We start from the raw sequence: 22,020 nt of genomic DNA on the forward strand, positions 1-22,020 counted from the left end.
TTTTGAAGCATAGAAGTCCACAGAAGCTACTTAGCTCATGTTACAGCTAAGCATAGCACCAGTAGCATCAGCTCACCACGATGTGCACATTATACAGAAAAGATACTTAGGAAGTGCATTTGCCTATCCTGCTGGGATTCTATGAATACATTGTGGCCTCTTTGTGGGCATCTCCTCCCAGACATTCTGGGCAAAAGGGTACTCTGAAACTAGGTCAACATGGCTACTCTTTAGAATAGTTGAGGTGTCTGCCCTCCTGCCCCCAGAAACTTGAAGAACGTTCCTCAGTAAGGGCTGGTTGCCTGTTCATGCACAGTTTTTATTTTAGGATACACAGTGGTTGCCCTCTCTCCACTAGCACCAGCTGGGAACTTCTCTTTCTCTAGTCCAGAGTAACAGGAAACATCATTTCTTAGTTTCTGTCCTACCTCTGTGGAAGAAGGAAAAAGTGGAAAATGATCAGCGTGTGTCTTCTTTGTATCCAAGTTAGAGAGTAAGATCCACTGATAGCATGGAAGAAGGCTTATACTTCATGAACCTCGTGTACTTTGGGTTATGGAAGCAGGAGCATAAGATGAAAAATGGGTGTACAGAGATTGCCATGCCCAGTGAAATTGTAGATGGGATCATTCCTAAGGCACTGGCCAGAAACAGCTTCCTTGCTACCTCAATCCTGGCAGCAGAGACATACTTGAGTCAAAAGGCAGGACTGAATGAATAAAGCCAGGGGAAATGAGTACCAACCATTTTTGTAGAGCAAGGAAAGTAAAGCCTTCCAAGTGGTGTCTGAAAGAGGGGAAGGAAGGGTTTTTCTTAGGAGGAGGTGAGTGAAGAGCAAGAAATCTCCCCTCCTGACTTAAGTTTGGGGTCTGATTGTCATGGAAATCAAAGAGGGTTTGCAGGGGCCCATGACTACAGATAATATGCAGCAAGAAAAGACTCTTCGAGAGCCACCACTTTCATGGCCTATCTTGTTGTATGTACACATGATGGACAGCAGTGTCATGGGCATAAGGTTTGATAATGTTATTTCAAGCAAAGTGCGATGTTTGTTTCTTATATAATAAAAACTTTTTTCTTCATCAGAAAAACTTGATTCCTCAAAGAAGAGTAAGGATAAATTGTATCCCTCACTCTCCCTTTTTTTACCACTATAAATTCTCCTGTGCCACTGGTAACACAATAACTTCTATTTAGCTCGGTTTGTAGGGGAGGGGCTATATGATCAGAGATTCAGTTTCTGCCTTCAAGGATGGCAGTGAAGAAGGACCTACTGGTGGATGGACATTTACCATACAGTATTGTAATAAAGGGGAACACTGGATACTGAGGGAGCACAGAAGAGGGGTTGGGAAAGGAATAGCCAGAAAAGTCTCCAACCTGCATTTATTTTGTAGGCTGATGAGGAGTTGGCCTCTGTCAGGGAAATCAAGGTAGCAAAGGGAACAGCATGGTGCCCTTTGCTACTAAGGTGTGATGTGAGGTCGGGCAATTGTATTTTGCCACGTAGGTCTGGCACATCAGCTAGTCCTCCAGGAGAAATGAGATGTTGGCAGAGGCCAGAGGAGGGTACAAAGATTAATGTGCATACATCATGTTACACTGGTAAGAAAAACAGTTTTTATATTTTGTAATTTTTCTTTCAGATTATTTTTAAAGGTGAAGCACTTTCTGATGTTTTTCAGATTGCTTAGATGGAACCTCAATTTTATTACCAGCTTTGAAAATTTCTAAATAGAGTAGTTTATAGAAGATACAGTGACTTCGTTGAATTGAATCAAATTGTCCTTGGCTATAGATGAATTATAAAGAACTGATTTTGTTTGCTATGTTTCAGGTACCATGATCAACAGGATGTTACTAGCAACTTCCTTGGAGCTATGTGGTTGATATCAATAACTTTTCTCTCCATTGGTTATGGTGACATGGTACCCAACACATACTGTGGAAAAGGAGTCTGTTTGCTTACTGGAATTATGGTAAGTATGTTTTTATTTCATGTCTCCTTCATTTACACTCAAGAAGGCCCTTCAACCATTTAGTCCATGTACTTAAGTCATCGTGAGCTACTCTTTTTCCAAATAGCAGGAAATCTGTATATTTAAATCAGATTTGTGTTGGGAGGGAGAGAACGTCAGTAGATTCCATCTTAATTCTTCTCATCATGGATTCCTGTTGAAGATAGAGCTGTTAGATTGCTCTGTGGGTTGAGCACTGAATTGATGAACAAACTTATCTTTAACCTTTGGCTTCAGAGTCAGGCAGTTTCTTAAGTCTGGGTTCCACCATTTCCTACCAGCTGTGTGGACTTGAGTTAGTTTCTCTGACCTTTACTCATCTGTAAAATGTGGACCACGATAACTATCATTAGGTGTATTGAAGGGTTAGGAATTATATAATTATAATATTTATTATTTTAACAAATATTATTGAATGACAGGCACTGGTCTAGGGACCTCTACTGGGAATACTGCAAAAGAAAATGAACTGTCCCTGACCTGCTTTCATGGATCTCAAAGGGGAAGCCCTATATTTTAAAAAATAATTGACAAATAATCGTTGTTTACACGTGTGACAAGAATCCGAAGAAGAAAATCCTGAACTTTTTAGGAGACTGGGGAACAAGGATGGGGTCTTGACAAGTCAGGTCTCTAGAACAGGTGAGGAAGGCTCGGTGCTGACAGTAAGGAGCATGCCCTTGTTCTTTTGGGATGCCTACCAAACTCTGGCCATTCTCCACCCTCACACACTGTCAGTTAACTTTGCTCTGTTAGTTTCAGGTACATGAAATGGGAGCTAGCAAGTTGTTATTATAAACGTGTGTGAGCGTCCGTAGATATTTAAGCCACAAGTAGTTTCAAATGAGCAGTGCATTATTTTCACCAAACTAGGTTTCTCTTCATTCCTCATCTCCTTTTAAAGTTGGGTTTCATCAAGGAGTCATTGGTTGATGCTTGTTTGGGTTCTACCTACATTAAAATATGAAGCAGAACTATGAGCTCCCTAGGGTGGAAATGATCAGAGTTCCTAAATTTTGTCACCCCTGCTCACTACCTGTGCTGTGTCCATCCATTGGTAAGCAAGAGAGAGCAAGAGGGCCGTTGGAAGTTTCCAGTGTGGAGGGCACACCCTCACAGCACCTTCCCAGGAAGAGTGTTCCAAGAGTTTATAGCTGGCTGGAAGGACCGGGTGCCCATGACACGAATAGATTGGCAACAGGGATAAGGGAGCAAGTTGTGAAAATAAAAATCCAGGACCAATATTAAAGTCACCTATAGTAACAAGATGACCATTTCAAGTCCCAGTTGTGAAAAATATAACTTAGGGGCATAATTTCATATTTTCATCTTATAAAAGAAAACAGTCGTTTTGTACATTATAGTGAACTTTAATTTGTTTTCATTATACTTGGTATGCTCCATTTTATGCTTACTCTTGTATTCCCCATTTTTTCTCAAATACTGGTATTTTATTATATAGTACAACACTTTGGGAAATAAAATGTGCATAGCTATATTTTGGGAAGGCCCCATAACAAGCCCATAGGGGACATGAATAGTGCTATTTATTAAAAAAAAAAAAAACTGGTAATAGTACTTCTTAGAAAGGACCACTAAGGAAGTTTTTTCTAACAAGATGTACCCACTTTTATTCTTGAATCAGATGTGTCTGAGGATTCAAGCAAATGGGCTTACTCACTTTGGGATCAACACCAAATTTGTGATTAATCTTGCCTGGATATAGTACCTTATGATCCTTTTTTCTTTCCTCAATATTTCTTTGTCCCTAAAGACTCAAGAATGGTTCCTTCAAAGTCTCATCCTACAGCAAAAATCTTTTGTTTACCTCCTTGAACTGCTTCCTTGCTATTTATCTTTATTTTTAAAAATAGAAATCATAAACATTCTTTATTATATGTAATGAAATTTACAGGAACTTTGTTTTCGAGGCCTATAGTAAAACTGTCCATTTCTTCTCCCTCATAAAGAATGGACTTATTTCTTAAGTGACCTGATCAAAAGTGGTTTACTTGCATACACAGAAAGCTACTAGTCTTTGAGTAATCTAGTTGAAACGTATGTAGAGTTGGATTGTGTATCTCTTTCCCTGCACACAGCAAATCCCTATGGAGTTAGGCTACTGGGCAGTCTTCTGGGAGTTGATTATGTCTTGCATAAATTCCCTAGGAATTGAGAGGGATGCATGGAAGTCTGCTAGACACTAGTATGGAGAATGTTGGATGACAATATAGATTCCTAAAAGAAGGCAATTTTTTTTCCCATAGTACTTATAAAAGTTTCCTGAATATTTGAAATGTGATTCTGTTTTTTCAGACAAATGTGCTTTGCCTTTGTTTTCTTTTCATTTTAGGAAGTATGAATTCACTTTTGCATTATCTTAAGCCAGAAATGACTTGTTCTTACTTCAGTGTTTATTTTCCTGTTCTCCTTGGACATTTGCAGTGCATATTTCAGTCAAATACATATTGTCAGACTTCCCTTGAGTCATCTGTCTCTCTCCCCATTCTCAGTTCTGGCCTTTAATAAACTGTGAAAAAGGAATACAATTTACAACATTTCTGAGAGCACAGGGGCATCTCCAAATCATCTTGTATATTATCTCTGAAGTACTATGCTTTTTATGCTTTCATGTTTGAATTTTCTTTTTCTGCATTTATCTTTTTATGTGGTTTTTTGTTTTGAAGTACAGTTATCTAAATACTGACACCTATAAGATTTCTCATTTCAAAAATGTACAGAAAAGGAAATTAGCAATGCCTGCTTTCTTCAGAAAGCTAATTGAAACTGATGAATAATTGCATGTCATCATCTTAGATCTTCACATTTGATTGGTTAAAATTCAAAATTAGACTGTAGAAGTTTTTAAATAGCTAAATTTTTGTCATGGGCCATATTTTTGAGCCAAGGACATTAGATTAAGATTAATCTGCAGTGTCCTGGGCAGAAATATATAGTGAAATATATTGTTAAACCACAAGGAGAAATGGTTTTCTGGGAGGAAAAAATATCACATTATCAAAAAATAGCCTCTCATTATGTTGGGTTCACAATTTCAGACAATCACAGTTTCCTTACAATGTTTAGATTGTATTTACAATGTTAGACACAGATGATTTGAAACTACTAAAATTGGGGGAGCTTGGTTATTGAAATACTGTAATAGGAATTCAAATGTTGGGACTGGGAGTGAAGCTCAGAGGTAGAGCGCTTGCCTAGCAGCATGTGCAAAGCCCTGGGTTCAGCCCCCAGCACTTAAAAAAAAAAAAAATGAAATGTGATAGATCAAACAAGTAGAAATTTCCTTTTTCCAGGATTTACTTAGGAATTAGAGCTTAAGAGACAGAGAGCTCTTCCTGTCTCCTAGATATTATTTTAAAAACACACAATCAAGGAATTGCCCAATAGGAAGAAAAAAAAATCACTCATTACCCTTCAAGAGAAAACAATTAAGGTTGTAATTACATTTTCTCCTACCCTTCCTCTATTTGAGAAAGGACTGAGAATTACCTGATGTGGGTGTCTCATAACCAGTGGGATGAATACTAAATGGCTTCCTTTTTTTTTTGGTTGAAGGCAGTAAGCAAATAACATTGCTAGGTCATATGTGCTAGTTTCTCAGGATATCCAATTTTACAATAGAGAAGATAAATGTTTTATTTAGCGTCTATCCAATCTGTCATTCTATATCTATACAAATATAACACATTCTGAAAGCTATGTATCTTCTCTTTCTTATGAACATGGATGATTATTTCAGGAATGGAACCTCCTTGGTAAGGACTTCTTACCTCGTATTATAAATTGCAAAGTCAATCATGTGTAACTTTTGGTTTTCTATTTCTGTAAATTATGGCAACTTTTTTGTTGGTTCTTTTGAGTTTGAATTAGTAATTTTTTTGGCATGATTGTCTTTAAATATGGAGTAATCTCTGTTCCTGGGGATGCAGGTTATTATCTGATAGGTAGTTCTCTAATGATGATCTGTAAACCCCTAGACTTTGCCAAAACAGCACAAGTGAGGTCAGTTCAAAGACACTTCTTCTCTCCTACTAGTAATTCTGTATAAACAAAAGCAAAGTATAAAGGTTTCTCAGTTTATAACAATTTGAGAATCACATAAATCTAAAAATTTTTATTAGGAAGGAAAAAGTCAATTCCAGACAGAAACCTTGTCTTTTCCTTAAAAACAATTGATGATAATTTCATCAGCAGCAAATCTGCCCTTGTCGAGGAATCTTGGCCTCACGTTGTACAGAGATTCCATCAGTTGTTGGCTAGTAGCTTTTCTCCTGAAGGTTAGTTGCGCTGAGCCCTTAGTCCAGAACGCAGCAACGAATTAGCCAAAAGTCATAAGGAGAAATGACAGTAAATTAAAGAGGGCTAAACCTAAGGTATCACTTTCCATTTGAAGGTTTTGTCCCCTGCCTCTAGACAGAAGTCCTAAGAACACATTTATGTGAATGAGAAAAATACTGCAGGATCATTTTTTTCCCATGTTGTATCATTTTACATAGGGTATTTAATATCAAATAATTTTAAAGAGGCCTTATATTTGGTTTGTTTGCTTTGGGGTTCTTTCTGGTGTTTTCATTGAATCTCCTCAAATAAAGGCCCACAGAGGAGAGTATATCTTTAAATTCTTAGAATTGTTTTCTATTTTGTGCAACACTGCAGGTGGGATGAATGAGTAGGAGACAATATCCCCCACCTGTGCCTTATTGGGACCTTCTTTCAGAAGAAATACGACAGCTGCTTTCTTCCAGGTTCAGACATGCATAGCTAGAAGTGGTTGTGACCCTCTAGTGCTTAGCTCAATGACTCCACAGTTCCATCTCCTTTTTCTAAGCCATCAGCACTTTTAGTGACCAGAGCTGCCCTTCCTGTCTCTAAAGTACCTGCAGTCACATTGGCACCATTTCCAATAATGAGATTTAAACCAACGATGACTCATTGTTGATGACCAGTCTTATGCAGTACTTCCTTCTTTCCAGCCCCCAAAGTACAACAATTACCTGAACCAGCAAATCACCAACATGAAGACTTGGGTTTTGTAGGTCCCTGGCCTTCAGTCAAACACCACACACTTCCTCCCTTCTTCCTTAGGATGAGGACATTTGAAATTGACCTCTGCCCTCCAGGAGGAAATAGCAGTTTTTATTTGAAGGGACTCAAGGAAGGACATTTTTGATAGAGGCAATTGTTTTTATGACCAAAAGAAACCTTGCAGAACTCCAATGGGAGGTAATACTAAAGCTGAGTGTTTTATAGAATTCTATTTGCCAGAATTGATTGTTTTACATATTTTTTATGAAAGTATAATTATTTATGTCAGACAAGTGCAATAAAAATGTATTTATGGTTCTAGGATATTGAGTCAGTCAACCCCTGGGACAGAAAAATAGGTTGTGTTTTGAAATACTCATCCTCCTTTTGGAGGATGAACTGATATGTAAAAATAAGAATTAATAAAACAGCTTTAAGATTAATTTTCAAGTATAAAGCATAACACTTAATTCTTAACTATTTTTTATAAATTTTAATTCTCTCATAGTCTATTTAGTCTAAGAAGTTGACTATTGAACTACAGTTTGAACTTTTAGGAGCTGTTATACAACCAACAGAAAGATAATTTGGGTTGAATATTTTGAAAATCGTTTTTATCAGAGCCCTTCTCTCTGGTAGTTAGAATTCTGAAATTTCAAAAGGTTATAAATTTCCTTATTCTTTGAATGCGTATAAGGAAATAATCAAAACGTTTCCCCAGTGGTTAGAGCGCTTGCCTTGTGTGAGGCACTGGGTTTGATCCTCAGCACCAGATAAGAATAAGTAAACAAAATAAAGGTATTGTGTCCATCTACAACTAAAAATAATTAAAAGAAAAAACTTTCCCCAGCATACTGTTGAAGAAATTTTTATCTTTCATAAGTTTATATTCTTAAGGTATTAAAGCTTGATTCCAAAATGTTCCTTCAAAATGATTCTTGGAAGTAGTTGCAGGATCCATATAACTATATCACCATTGGATTTTTCAAACATTAGGGGATAAATGATTTTAAGGATAAATAGGCCACTTTTTTTCATTCTAGGCATCAATATGGTGTGCAGTTTCTGTGCTCTTACCATAGAGAAACAGACATCTTAATTTGGCAGCATCTGGGACTCTCCAGGTGTTGGAGTTGAACCAGAACTTACGCTGTCATCTGTCTGACCTCACTTAGAGTCATGAACAGTACCAATACTTGTTATCAGTTACCTTTCCTAAAGCAAGGTATTGCCCCTTCTTTTAACATCTACCTTGTTGGAAGGAAAGATGATAAATGAAGGAAACCCTAAACCTTTGCTTTGCGTATACTGGCTACATAGACACTTCTCTTCACTTGTTTTTTATGTGCCCAGGCATCTTAAAGTGGCAGGTTAGTGATTTGCTTTTAGTCTTCCTTAAGAACACAAATGAACTGGGAGAAAAGTTGCCAGGATATATTTTCTAACTTTGGTGAAAGGAATATGACTCATCTTACTAAAGGCATACAGGGCTCTTCATTCCAAAGAGTAACATATGTTAGTCCCAACTGTTTCTACATGGATTGTGGTGGTGACAAGCTTGGGAGAAAATGTTGTAAAAGCGTGCTTATTTTCATTCTTATTCACTTGATGAAACAGAATGATCCTGGAAATAGATGCTGAGTGGACAATAACATTATGCCATTACTGAAATGACTGTAACCACTAATGTGTTGGCAGGAATTTACCTTGAACCTAGAAAGCTTTTGGAAGTAAGCCAGTTTCATTTTGCATAACTCTAAAGGTTCCTTTTTTTGAGACATAATTCTATACATATCAAATCCTCTTATGATATATTAAGAACCTAGAGAGATGTAAGTTTTTGATTTCCGTAATTAAAGTAAGGCTTAAAGATAAGGAGCGAAGGGCTTTGCATTTGAACAGAAAGAGGTTTCTAAGTGTCTCTGGAGGCACAACTTTTAAAGGGGTACAGTTAGGATAATGGAGTGAAATATGTAGGCAATCGTTTTAACAATTACTAAATTGTTGGACTTGCTTTCATCTCCCATTTGCACCAAAGGTAATCATTTTAATGCATAAGTCGTCTGGTGGGTGAGAGAAGACTCAGCAAGGGAAGAACAGAGCCCAAGAATAAACACAAAATCAAATTCCAAAGGCTCTTGGTACCAGTGATTTTCCACTCCTGTTAGGATTTTGGTTTCTTTCCAGAAGGATCTCAGCAGTGGACACCTGCCAGGGGAGAACAATATTCAACTTCCCTCTCATAGCTATCTCTCTATCAGTTAGGAGCCCCCTCAGGTTTTTACAATCTCTGCTGCACTGAGAAATGTCTGGGAGCATGCCTCAACAGGTGATGATCCTGCATTTGTCAAAGAAATGCTGCCCCCTACAGTAAGTGAGCATGGTGGCCACTGAGTCATGTACCACGACTAGATTTTGGTACATGTTTAAAAATAACCTCGCTTTTATTGTCTGCCCAGAGCACAGAATATTAGGATAACTATCACACACCCTTCCTTTATTTTCCCCATTTTGAATGTCTTCATAAGTAAAATACCCACTAAGAACTTCATTTTCTTCTTTGAATACTGTTTGTAGAGATATCCTCCTTCATCTAAAGCAGTTACTCTATGTTGGAATCACTTAAAAAAAATACAGATGTCTGGGTTTTATCCCTGAAGATTAGGATTTATTCACTGTGCACATACTCTCGGCCATAGGATTCTTACAAATACTCCAAGCGACTCTAGTTCACAGTCAAAGTTGAGAACAATTGATTTAAAGATTGCGACAGTTAACTAACCTATTTCTCAATGTTTAAATATTTATATTTTAAGATTTTATCAGATAAAGTAAATTTGAATCTTGTTTTGAAATACAGTGCCTCACAATGCATCCTGGATATGGAAATTCATCCATAAATAAGAAAATATGTATTATAAATATCATGAGATAGGTAAGAAATCAAGGCTAATAACTGAATAACTACTAACTCTGCTTTAGTTGTCTTATCTCTAAAATCACAAGGTTAAACAGATAATTTCTAAATACCTCTAGCCTCTTTCTTTGATCATATGATTAGTAGCATTTCATTTCTGAGGATACAGATTTTTTCATACAAGATCGAAAGAGAAGAGATATTCAAATACAAATGAAAATATCATATAACTTATTATACATTAAAAGTATATGTAAAATATGATTCATGAAGAAAGATAGTTTTTCTAGGTTGAATTTTAACATAAAGATATGTAAAGGTTAAGTTAAAGCATAAATGGTTGTCACTTTTTAAGAAGACTTTTAAGTGTATAATTACATTCTTACATAAATAATGCGTTGATTATAGAAGATATGAGCTCCAGAAAAGAACAAAATAAGTATCACAACTACTTAGAGGTAACCTCTTCGAAGGTGGGCTTCTTTCTTTCCAGTTTTTTCTGTCTCCAGTGTGGATTGTCTTTTTTAAAAAACAAAACCAGTAGCGTATTGTATGTATGATTTTCAAACTTGCCTTTTAGACATTAAATGTTTTAGAAATAAAAATTTAACACAGTCATCATTGTGTTTATGGGTAGGCTGTAAGTTCATGTAGCCATTTCTCAATACTGGATATTCAGAATGTTGACCACTGCATTGTGAAGGCACAGAGTTGATATGTGAACTAGTGATTATTATTATTATTATTAGATGTAATGGTAATTGGGAAAGCCAGGTTATCTTTGGGAATTTGAGACTCTTACCGAGATGCCTTTCTACCCTTTTGGCCAACATAAAGTGGCCAAATATTAAAAACCAGTTTAAAGAGATTTGAGTCTATTGAAAGGTCCCTCAATATTGAAACACGCTACTAACGCTTCTCCCCTGCACACTCCTGCCTGTGCCCTTTATTCTGTGTCCACTGAGACTGGCTTGGCACTCTCGACTGCTCTGTTGTCTTCTCAGGGTTAAGATTCTGTCTGGAGGGATGACTTCCCAGGCCTCTGAAGTAGCCCCTCCATTGGCCGGGCCAAGAGTGAGTGGTCAGATGGTCATGATCTTTACCTTATCTCTGACCCTCACAACAAGTTCTCCTTGACTATAGAAAGGCAGGGCTATAACCTGTGGGGTACCATGCAGTGTCACGCCTCTTTCCTCAAGAGATCAGCTAAATGGCCTATAATTCGAAAAGGAACACTGATGATTTTTTTCCAAAATGCAGGTGAATCATGCTATTCCTGGTACTAGTTAAACCTCCAAAATATTAGGATGGTTATCCCTTACCTGCATGACTTCACATATTTCCATTGTCCAGGTTCAGATCACTGACACTTGAGCAGTCTGAGGTTATGTGCATGCTGAGATCATCTGTCTCTTTCCTTCCTGCTGTACTGCAGTTGATTGGCCGCAAGCCTGCAGGTCTCATCTTGGGAGATGATTATGGAGCATTGTTCTTTAAGGAAAAATATATTTCTAATCCATGCATTTATGCTAACTTAACTCATTATTGTTATTATTATTATTAAGGATATGATGGATTTACTATATTTTTTTAAAAGAAATCTGAAAATGTAGCCAGTTTCCTTTTTGGCCATTAATTTCATCTGGTAGAGGTGAACTGGGTTTTTAACCCTCCATTTAAAGCCTTTTCACTTCCATTCATTAACCACATACTTTCCTCTGATACTTACAGAAGACACCAAAGAATATGTTGAGGAACTTAATACATTTGCTACAAAACATTTTCCAATGTGGCTAAGGCTGTAGTAACTCTTCCGGGTTTTCTTCTTGTTTTCAGGGTGCGGGTTGCACAGCCCTGGTGGTAGCTGTAGTGGCAAGAAAGCTAGAACTTACCAAAGCAGAAAAGCACGTGCACAATTTCATGATGGATACTCAGCTGACGAAAAGAGTAAGTTATCACCCACCTATCCTTCCAGGAAATATTACCACACCGATTCAGTGTTGGGAAATATGGCTTTTGACATCTGAGGTTGAAATGACATGGTTTGAAAGTTGAGGCATTTCTGGAAATCAATTCCATTTGTTCATATTTTAGAATAACCTCTTTTTAAGTCAAGTGCGAATTTCTTTCCTCCACACAACAGCCTTATGAGAGAGGTACTATTACTCTCTCTCTCTCTCTCTGATTACATCAAGTTAGAAAGCTTTGTGGGGGGACACTTTATTAGAGTAAATTCTTAGCCTTTCTTAATAATCACATGAAACATCAAAGTCAAAAATAAAATTATTTTATAGTAGTCATCATTGCCTAAAGTGGAAAACAACTGTCATTGAAAGAACAAAATTCATTGTTATTTTGTAACTATCCATAAAGGAATCAATAGCTTTTTCAAACACAGTTCCAACTTTCAGGGTTTCACTCATGCTCGATTTTAGTTGTAGATATAAAAGGAATCTTTGTTTAACTGAGCACAAGGCAGTTACCTGTTGTCCCAGCTACTGGAGAGGCTGAGGCAAGAGGATTACTTAAGCTCAGGAACTGGAGGCCAACCTGGCCAACCCATCTCAAATTTTTAAAAAGTGGTCTTGTTTCATTTGGTAAATACTTTCTAGTAGAGCAGTCATTTTCATGCAAATATTTATTTATACAGTTTACATTTGTGAAATGGAAGCATGAATTCCAATTGCTTTGCTAAGTCTCACACTAGCATCTGAAAGGTAAGACTTTATTGTAGTAGGTTCACATTTGAACTCAACAATCAAGTCTCTAAATTGCAGATGCTGTAGTTTCAGTTTAGACTTACCACTTCAGATTGTATCCCCACCCCATGATTTCCTCTCATTTTCTTCCAATTTCTCATTCCTTTCTCAAAATTCATGAACATTTCTAGAATACCTGGAAGGAGAGAGGTAAATGAGGGGCTGAATAGAGGACGCAAGAGATTATTAGTCCACATCCAATCCAGGTTTCATCATGTGCTTGGTCCATAGGGTTCTGTACTGCATGTTGCATAAGAGTCATAAGTTTTTCCATATCCAAAGAACACTTCACTGAAGTACCTGTGTACTCCATAAAATTGTTATTATAAAGGTTATGCATTTTCTCAAAAATTAATGCCACATTTAAGATATTAGGCAGAAAAATACCTAAAAACACCATATAGCCCATTCATTTATCCTATAAATCTTCTCAACAAAAACTATGCTATGCATTTTGTATGTTTATCAGCACATCTGGCATTAACTAGATGCCACTAGCACTGCCTCTAACCTCTGACCTTCCTAAAGGGACAAAGGCACCTATAGTTAAGAATTGTCACCTCAACTTGTTATTCCCCAAGGCTCTGACATCTTAAAAGAGGAGACTGGGACAAAATTTCTGAACAAATATTCTTTGAATCCAATGAATTTATTATAACTTTTCTCCTTTGTAATACTATATATTCAGTGGTCAAAATATACTGTGTACAAAATATGGTTGGGTTTTTGTGTTCACTGCCAAGGTTGAGGAGCTAAGATATTATATTCTAGGAGTCAGAGAATTAATGCAATTGGGCTTTTCTTCATGTTGCTCTTGGGCCTTCTCTAAAGGATTATGGATCCAGGATATAAATGACCTTCCTGTAAGTTTTAATGAACGAACTCCTTTCTACAAACTGACCAGTTTTCTGATGTTACAGTGTTTTGTTGTAAGTTCTGGTATACTTTAGATAAACTTCTTTAATGTTGCATGGAGTGTCAGATGTCAGGTTGCCTGTAGAAAGCTTTTTCAGCAAGAGGTACTATTCTAACTTCAAACCTCACATTCTTTCAAACTTCTGTTATCTCATTACTTTTTTTTTTTTTAACCAGGGATAGAATCCAGGGGCACTTAACCACTGAGCCACATCCACAGTCCTTTTTATATTTTATTTAGGGACAAGGTCTCACTAAGTTACTGAGGCTGGCTTGGAACTCATAACCCTCCTGCCTCAGCCTCCTGAGCCGCTGGGATTACAGGCATGTGCCACCGTGCCTGGCATCTCATTACTACTTAAGAGTGAAGCAGCAATTCTTAGTACTCAAATCTCTCTAGCAAGCAGGCTTGCTGACAGATCAATTTTTATAGACAAGATGTCAATAAGTATAAATGTTGAAATAGCATTGAAATAAAACATAAATTTCTGGTTTATGACACTCAACACAATATATGAAAAAGCCCTTTTCCAGTCCTCTCCGTTATTTTATACTGAGTCATCAACTTAATGAGTATCATTTACTTGGAACTCAATTCCATTTGGTTATTTATGGAAATTCTAAACAGACCCATTTATAATTTTAACTTTCTGAATAAAAATTCTAATATTGAATGATAATTTATGAATGATTTCTGAGGAACATCCAAGAGTAAATAAGGACTGGCAAACCACTTATAGTTTACAAAGAGGTTAAAAATACAAATATTCCCTAAAATAATATTTTTTCATAATTGAACAGGCTAATAGTAATAGATATTCTGAAATCTGAATGTAATGCTATAAAGAAAAATATATGAATATTAAAATAATAGTTACTTTCCCAGGAACAAATGTAACTGTTCAATTCAGTAAGGGCACACATAGGAAGGCTTGAAAAATTTCCATGAAAAATTATTCACCATACACAAATTTTCAAGGGAACAATTTTATAAAGAAATCATTTCTCTGTATGACACGAACCACGTAAAACGCTACATTTGAAGGTAAAACACACTATTCATTATGCACCAGTATTAAGGGAGATGGTGTACTTCTGAAAATTTACATGACACTTTATAATTCAAAAACGGTCAAAAGGGGCTGAGATTGCAGCTCAGTAGTAGAGCGCTTGCCTTGCGTGCATGAGGCACTGTGTTTGATCCTCAGCACCACATAAAAATAAGTAAATAAAATATTGTGTCCATCTACTACTAAAAAAATTTTTTAAATGGCCAAGAGGTACATAAACCCAGATTAATCTAAAGATTTCACATGAAAGCATGATTCCAAAAATTTGTCACCTCATTTAGAAAGACAGGACAAGCTACTGAGTAATGTTTATCACTTTACATGTACAGTGTTCACCATGCTGTATCTTTATATTATTATTACTACTACTCATCCAGGTATGAACCAAGAGGAAATCTTGGAATTTTAGTCCCAACAGAATATCTTCTTATTGGAAAGAAACTTGAAAACAAGTTGAGAATGCTGACATAATTTTTAAAGTTGCTGGATGACCCATAGCAGCAAGATAACTGTGCGTATTAATATCCTCTGAGGACATTTCCAATCTTGTTAAGAATCATAAGATCCATAATACAAACACTATGATAGTTACATCCTGTTGTTCCCTGGGTGTCTCTTAGCAAATTCTCCACTACTTACTCTATGCAGCTTTTCTACTGTCCTTGGTTTTGCAGCCCAATGGGTTGAAAAAGCAAGGAGCAGATCCTTGGGCTCTGCCTGTTCCACAGTGACAGCGTTCCCTTAGGCTCCAGATACCTGCTCCTAAGGAGAACCGAGACAGGGGAGGGGAGCAAATAAGAGAGGGCAGATGGCACCCAGTGTACTGCCTTCCAACTTGCAAAGAGTGCAAGTCTTATGTGGAAAAGGCCTCTGAGGAGAGAGGCAGGAGAAAGAAAAATAAACAGAAAACTTTAAGTAGTGAAAAGCAAGGAAAAATACAAGGAGCAAGACTTTTTGACAATGCTTCTTCCATTACCTATATCAGATTGCTTTGTATCAAAGTTTCAGTTTAAAGTCTGCCTGCTCTAAGTGCTTTGGTGGTTTATGAAGTACTGTTATAGTTTTTATTATAATTATCTGTGAAGCAACCACATTTCATGACCTTTATGAGAGTTGTTTTAAGGTATCTGGGTAAGTATTATTCTAGTGTATCATTTCTTTTAGAGCCTTTCTTTTTTCAAGTTGTTATCAAATACCTTATCGTTAATATGCCTTTCAGAAATTTTCTGGTAGATGATTTTATTTAAAGTTGAGTATTAGAGAGGCAGAGTAAATGTTCTTATATTTATAGGACCATCAGTCAAAAGAGAAGAGAGACCTACTAACAAAGGTCCTTACCCTCACTTTTCTTGTTTTTTGAAAAATATGAATGAATTCAGTTCATTTCACATAGTTTTGCCCAATTAATTTGTTTTAGAATCGTGAGATTTCCTCGATAAAGACATAGCATGGTAAGCACTGTTTAAAATGTAGTGCAGAGCCAGTTTCATGTTTTCATTACTGCATCATAGTTACATAGTAGTAGTAGAGTTCATTCTGACATCATATACACATGGAATATAGTTTGCTCCATTACAATCCCCAGTGCTTCTACTTTCCCTCCTCCTGTTCCTTTCCTCTACTCTACTGGTCTTTCTTCTAGTTATAGTTTTTTTTTTTTTTAAATCAATGCTTTATAATAAAGGTGAAATTCACTATTATATTCATAAATATAATTCCATTGTGCTATTCCTGCCTTTTCCTGTCCTTCCTCCCTCCCCCTGCTACACTGATCTGCCTTCTACATACTACACTTTCTTAGATCTCTGAATCTCCTTATACCAATTGTCATGGTATAGGGGTTCAATATACCCTTATTCAGTTCATAATGAAAATTCACTGATCATTTTGAACCTAGATGGCTTCTCCAAAATTGTTTACTCTTCTTTTTTTTAAGTTGTAGATGAACACACAGTATTTTTATTTATTTTTATGTGGTGCTGAGGTTTGAACCCAGTGCCTCACACATGCGAGGCAAGTGCTTTACCACTGAGCTACTACTCTTCTTATCCTAAGGATCCTCTGGCCAATAAGTGTGTCATTCATGACTAGATGTTTCTGTATATAAATTACATATTGCTATCATGCTCAATTCATAGCTTAGACATTCATTTAATGCCAGCTATGCCGAAAACACTGTACTCAGGCTACCTGACCCCTGCCCTCTGAGACTTTACAAAAGCCCCAGGGTCACATAATTAGATGACTTTATGGCAGGGCTCTTAATTGAGGAAGAAGAAACTTTCCCTCAAAATCAACTTCCTTCTCATGCAGAATTCGAGGACCTACTTTTCTCCCAGTTTTTCCTGGAAGTTTCTATAATGCTTTTGCATAGCAACTCCCTGTTATTCAAACCTGCAAAGCTCAGAGATGCTTTCAACCCTGTCTTCTCACTACCCTCTCTGTTCCTTTCAACTCTGAGACAAGGAGACCTACCCATTAGGAACACATCTTAGGAACAGGCAGAGTGGTTTTGTTTGTTTTGATTCTGGCACACATCATTTTGTGGCTTTTCTGTTGAAAAGTAGCAGTTAAACATGGTGCTTCATTCCTGCATTTGAAAACCTGTTAGGGGGTTAGAAAAGGGGTATCTCAAAGTAAATTCACATATCTCAAAGTTTTTAAAAGGAACTGTAGGGATGTGATTTTTTTAGATGAGGAGTCATTTTCTTTTAAGCTTGTCAGCTACTAGAGTGCTTAAGTAAATGCAAATCCTGCAAAATGAGACTTGAGGCATCGCCCACCCAGGTGTGAGATGGTGGGGAATGGCTGAAAGGAACCCCTATCCCAAGAGAAAGAATCAATTACTTAAAATGCATCAGAGATAAGCTGCGATTTACCTTTTTAAAAGTTTACAGACTTTAGAAATAATTTGAGATTTGCTATTTGTAGATGGGAATACAACCAAATTTAACGGCTGTGTTTTAATCCAGGTGTTTTGCCTGGTTTTCCTGCTGCCTGACCAATCTGAGATCTACACTCCCTCTCTGTTCCTCCAATTTGTAAAATCAGGGAGGGAGCATCCATCAGGGGCCCTCACCAATCTTCCAGCCTTCTACAGCCGCTCTGAAGAGCTGGGAACTTGTGCTTCTTAAAAGAGCTGTCCCTCACCCAGGGACTGCTGTCCAGTTTCTTCCCACCTCTTGCTCTGTACATTCAAGGTCCTCAAACCTCAATGACTCATGCTACACCCTTCCCTTACCTTTGATGAGAATGAGCCATCAGATCGAAGAGCTGTCAGGAAGGCAGCTCCCACGCTGATGAAGGTGTTTCCATAGCACTAAGATGAAACCAAGAATTTACTCACAGTCCTTTTAACTTTATCCTGCAGAGTGGTGCCATTACTTTTATGCACTACTGGTGCTCCGCATGTTTCCATCGTTTTTCTATTGGAATGAGGAAGTGTTCCATGCACAGTCTAATGGATATTCAGAGGAAATGCATTATGAACTAGAGTCACTCCTAAAAGGAGTTTTACTGGAAAGAAATGGGTTTTAGCCCTGCAACGTCACTCAAAAAGAAAACTTACCAGTACAGTTAGTCATAAAACCTGATGCTTTCCTTGCAAAAGTAAAAATGTATATAAAGTTATCTCGTAGGTTTAGTGTAATTTTAAGATTCTTTCTTATTGTAAATCAGAGGAATGAGAGGACTTTTGTAATCATTATTTCTAGCTTTCTCATGTTACAAAAATCGAAAGTCCTAAAGAGGGTCCCTAGTAACTGCAATCTGACATAGTGCAAACTCCAGAATTTAGGATCCATTTTTCAGTCTCAACTCTTATTTCCAGTCCCCCTCATTGCCTTTCTTGGAAGATTTCTTTCTACCCCTTCACACCTTACTAGCCTATGGCTTCTCTGTGAAATATCCTTTGTCTGTTACTCAAAAGAATTAAATGAAGCAACTTGTAGAATAACTGATTGGCAATAAGCCCAAGTAGAAGCTCTGGGTCACCAGAGCCTACAGTATGAGCAAGAAAGAGGACAATGTCTGTCCTGACCAGGCCTTTATCAGCTTCCAGGATTTTTTTTGAAGATTTTAATCAAGAAAGCAAGTGAATGGATACACCATTCATCTGCTGCAGTTTCCACAGTTACTGCAATGCTTTCATCCTTTATGTTTGTGCCATCCACTTGAATTGCAGTATACTTAAATTTCAAACACAATCAGGACAGCACAGGGTCTTTGTCAATTCATCGAAGTGTGCTAACAAGCATACAAACTGCTCACTCACTCTGGGAGGCTATAAACTCCAAGTCTACTCAGACATTTCAGCCGTGGAAATGTGCCCTTACCAAAGTACGCAACCAGAAATACCAAGTGAGCTTGCAAAGGGCAGGATTAACCTTGGCCTTCTGGCATTTCCCTTCTCTCTAGGGAAATGAAGAACATAGAACAATTGCAATAAAGACTGGGAGAATAAGCACCTCCGAATTAAAAAAAAAGTTGAATAAAAAAGTTTCCTGATGCAACAGGACAGAATTCAGTACAGAAGAAGATCAGTAGTTTCTCCTTCATATTTAAGTATTATTCCCCGACACAGATGCTTTTAAAAGGCACATATTCAAGAAAAATACTCTTTTGAGTACTAAGTACTAAATAAAGCTTACCATGATCCTCGAGAGGAAGAATATGACCTTCAGCAAAGTTGCAAAGAATTCTGCCCTGGGATTTATCAATTGCTTCTTTGTCGTTTGTTTTTCTAAACAGGTGAAAAACGCAGCTGCCAATGTACTCAGGGAAACATGGCTAATTTACAAAAATACAAAGCTAGTAAAAAAGATCGATCATGCAAAAGTAAGAAAACATCAACGAAAATTCTTGCAAGCTATTCATCAGTAAGTACCACTTTCATCTTTTTTTTTTTTTTTAAATCTTTGGCATGATTCTTGCACTTAGTTATTCTTTTTTCATGAGGAATGATAAAACATTGTCAGGTTTCTTCCCAAAAAGACATCTGCTGGCATTTTAATAATCCCATCACTGAAATCCTGGGAAAAAAGTTTTAGTTCCTTTTATGATTAATAATAATTTATTAGTAGAATAGCCACTCATTCAAATGTCTTCTCAGTTTCTCTTTAGAATCAATAATTTCTGTTAAAATGTGTTTCTTCATTTCACGTAGTTATTCATACAATTTGCTGCAGGATGCTAAGCTTGTGTCTACTGCAATAGACATTATATGATCTATCTGGATTTTCAACATATTGTCCAAGCTCTTTATATCACTACAGTGTAGATAATTGTTTAATACTTGAATATTTAATGAATTCTTAATCAGAAATTTGGGGATTATTTATATGCTACATGTTCATTAGAGATTTTAGATTTCCTATGGTTTCTGTGGTTCTGTATCATTATTCTGACTTTATTCAGGATACCATTATTCACTTTAAGTCCTTCATGCCATTTCACTACTATATCATATAGCTGTGATAGACTTTGAAGGCAAAACTCAGTACCTCGTAAGATTCGATGATAATTTGGAAACCCAGGGTCTCTCTCCTCCAGGCTGACAGCATCTTCACTGTAAGTATGACTCAGTGGGGCCCGACTCTGATGCTCTGCAGACTTGCTGTTAATGCCCTTTCTGCATGGGGAAGTGCACACAGGGTCACAGTTATGGCTCAAAAAAGTGACTTCCTCATGAAACCTACACCAGGGTAATCATGGAAAGGATGGTAAATACTAGGCCTTTTGGCTATATATACCATGAGAAACAGACAAGAAAGCTCTAAAGCTGGCATTTTTATTTTACATATTTAGTTAATTCATACATAACATTCTCTGAAGAATCACTAAGCTTTCATTTCCCACCCTTTCACCTATCCATCCAACTGCCCTGCTTAAATCGTGATCCTTAAAAATAATAGAGATTATGTCTGTGTTATGCACATGTGTGTACTTGTTTGGAAGATTCTGCCTGCCTTAATGAACATAAAACTGAAGTACTCGTCTGAGATTTGAAGTAGAGGGAACTGCACATATGGTAGCGTAGCTGGTTCTCATTACTATTCACAGCTACTCACTCATGCTTCTTCCCTTATTGCCACCAACACACTTTCTAAAAGAGGATGATATTTCTCCTTCAGCTCTGTGACTTGACTAGACACACAACTATGCCTTTCCTCTATTGTAAGGAAAAAACAGGGCTAGAATTTTAAGACTTCAAGTCAGGGGGAAAACACAGAGAAGAACTTACATTAGATCTGGCTCACAAGAGAGCTCCCCATGGTTCAGTAGCTTACTAAGCTAGAACCGCCACCTAGCAGTGCATAGCTAGACATCTGGACTCCTTGAAGTCTAGACCTAAGAGATGCTGAGCTCCCTCCTGTGTCAGAGGCTACACCTCTTCCCCAAGGGACTCACCAGGCACAACTTTAGTCATGTCCACCTAAAACCACACAACGGCTTCACATGGAGATTTCTTTTTACTACTTGATACTCACCTATTTGAGTACATTAAAAAAAAAAAAAAAAAACTTGTCTTTGTATGTATGAGAAGATATGTGTCCAAGGATGTGAGATGACATGGATCAAGCATGTGTGATTGGTCTGTGTGTTAAGTGAAAATCTCTTTCCTTCAGGATTTTGTGTTCCATTCTGTTGTGTAACCTGTCAAATGTGATCTGACTTTGATGCTGTTGATATTTTCAAATAACAAATCCACAAAAACTGCTGCAACAGTTTTTGTAAAATGTTACATATTGTCATAGGCTTTGAATGTTGAGTACTCTTCACACAAAAACTTGGGAGAATGTATGGATATTGACAGTAAAATTCTTTTTCAACTTTGTGTAAGTTAGAAAATTTTTTATAATAAAATATATTTTTTAAAGTTCTTCAGGGAAGCTAATTTTAGGAAGTAGCACGTCTACCCTATCGTAAGGGTGCTGTGCTAATTGGAGCCCTTTAGCAAGATACTTTGGGTAGAGTGATAGAGGAATCCCTGTGATTCTGCTTCTGCAGGCATTTTTCATTCTTTCTGTTCTAGAGATAAGCTTCGGTCAATTCAAATATGTTCTGATTTGTACGAATTAGCTTGGTGGTTATTGGTTTTCCTATGCTTTGGGGAAAAGTACATTTACAAAGGGGTTGGGTTTGGCAACCTTATTCTAATCATAAATAATCAGTTTTCATTTTAATTTTGTATTAGAAGTTGGGGAGTGAAGTCACAAAGGAAAGCACACAGGGCTCGATTCCTCAGGGCGTGGCCTTCACTGCCCACCATCCAGATCCAGTGAGACCTGCAGCCT

General features: G+C 37.2%; 1 protein-coding gene across 2 annotated transcripts in view; it reads left to right on the forward strand.

The window, feature by feature from the left end:
• Window positions 1–22,020, forward strand: part of Kcnn2 (potassium calcium-activated channel subfamily N member 2) — a 136,525-nt gene that overhangs the window by 108,084 nt on the left and 6,421 nt on the right. For both annotated transcript variants that reach the window (XM_027941060.2, XM_027941061.2), the window contains 3 exons: window positions 1,838–1,979; window positions 11,818–11,928; window positions 19,475–19,602. In XM_027941060.2, coding sequence (XP_027796861.2) covers window positions 1,838–1,979; window positions 11,818–11,928; window positions 19,475–19,602 — 381 coding nt within the window. The remainder of the gene's footprint in view (window positions 1–1,837; window positions 1,980–11,817; window positions 11,929–19,474; window positions 19,603–22,020) is intronic.

Source organism: Marmota flaviventris, chromosome 5 (assembly GCF_047511675.1).
Source record: "Marmota flaviventris isolate mMarFla1 chromosome 5, mMarFla1.hap1, whole genome shotgun sequence".
Classification (NCBI taxonomy): domain Eukaryota; kingdom Metazoa; phylum Chordata; class Mammalia; order Rodentia; family Sciuridae; genus Marmota; species Marmota flaviventris.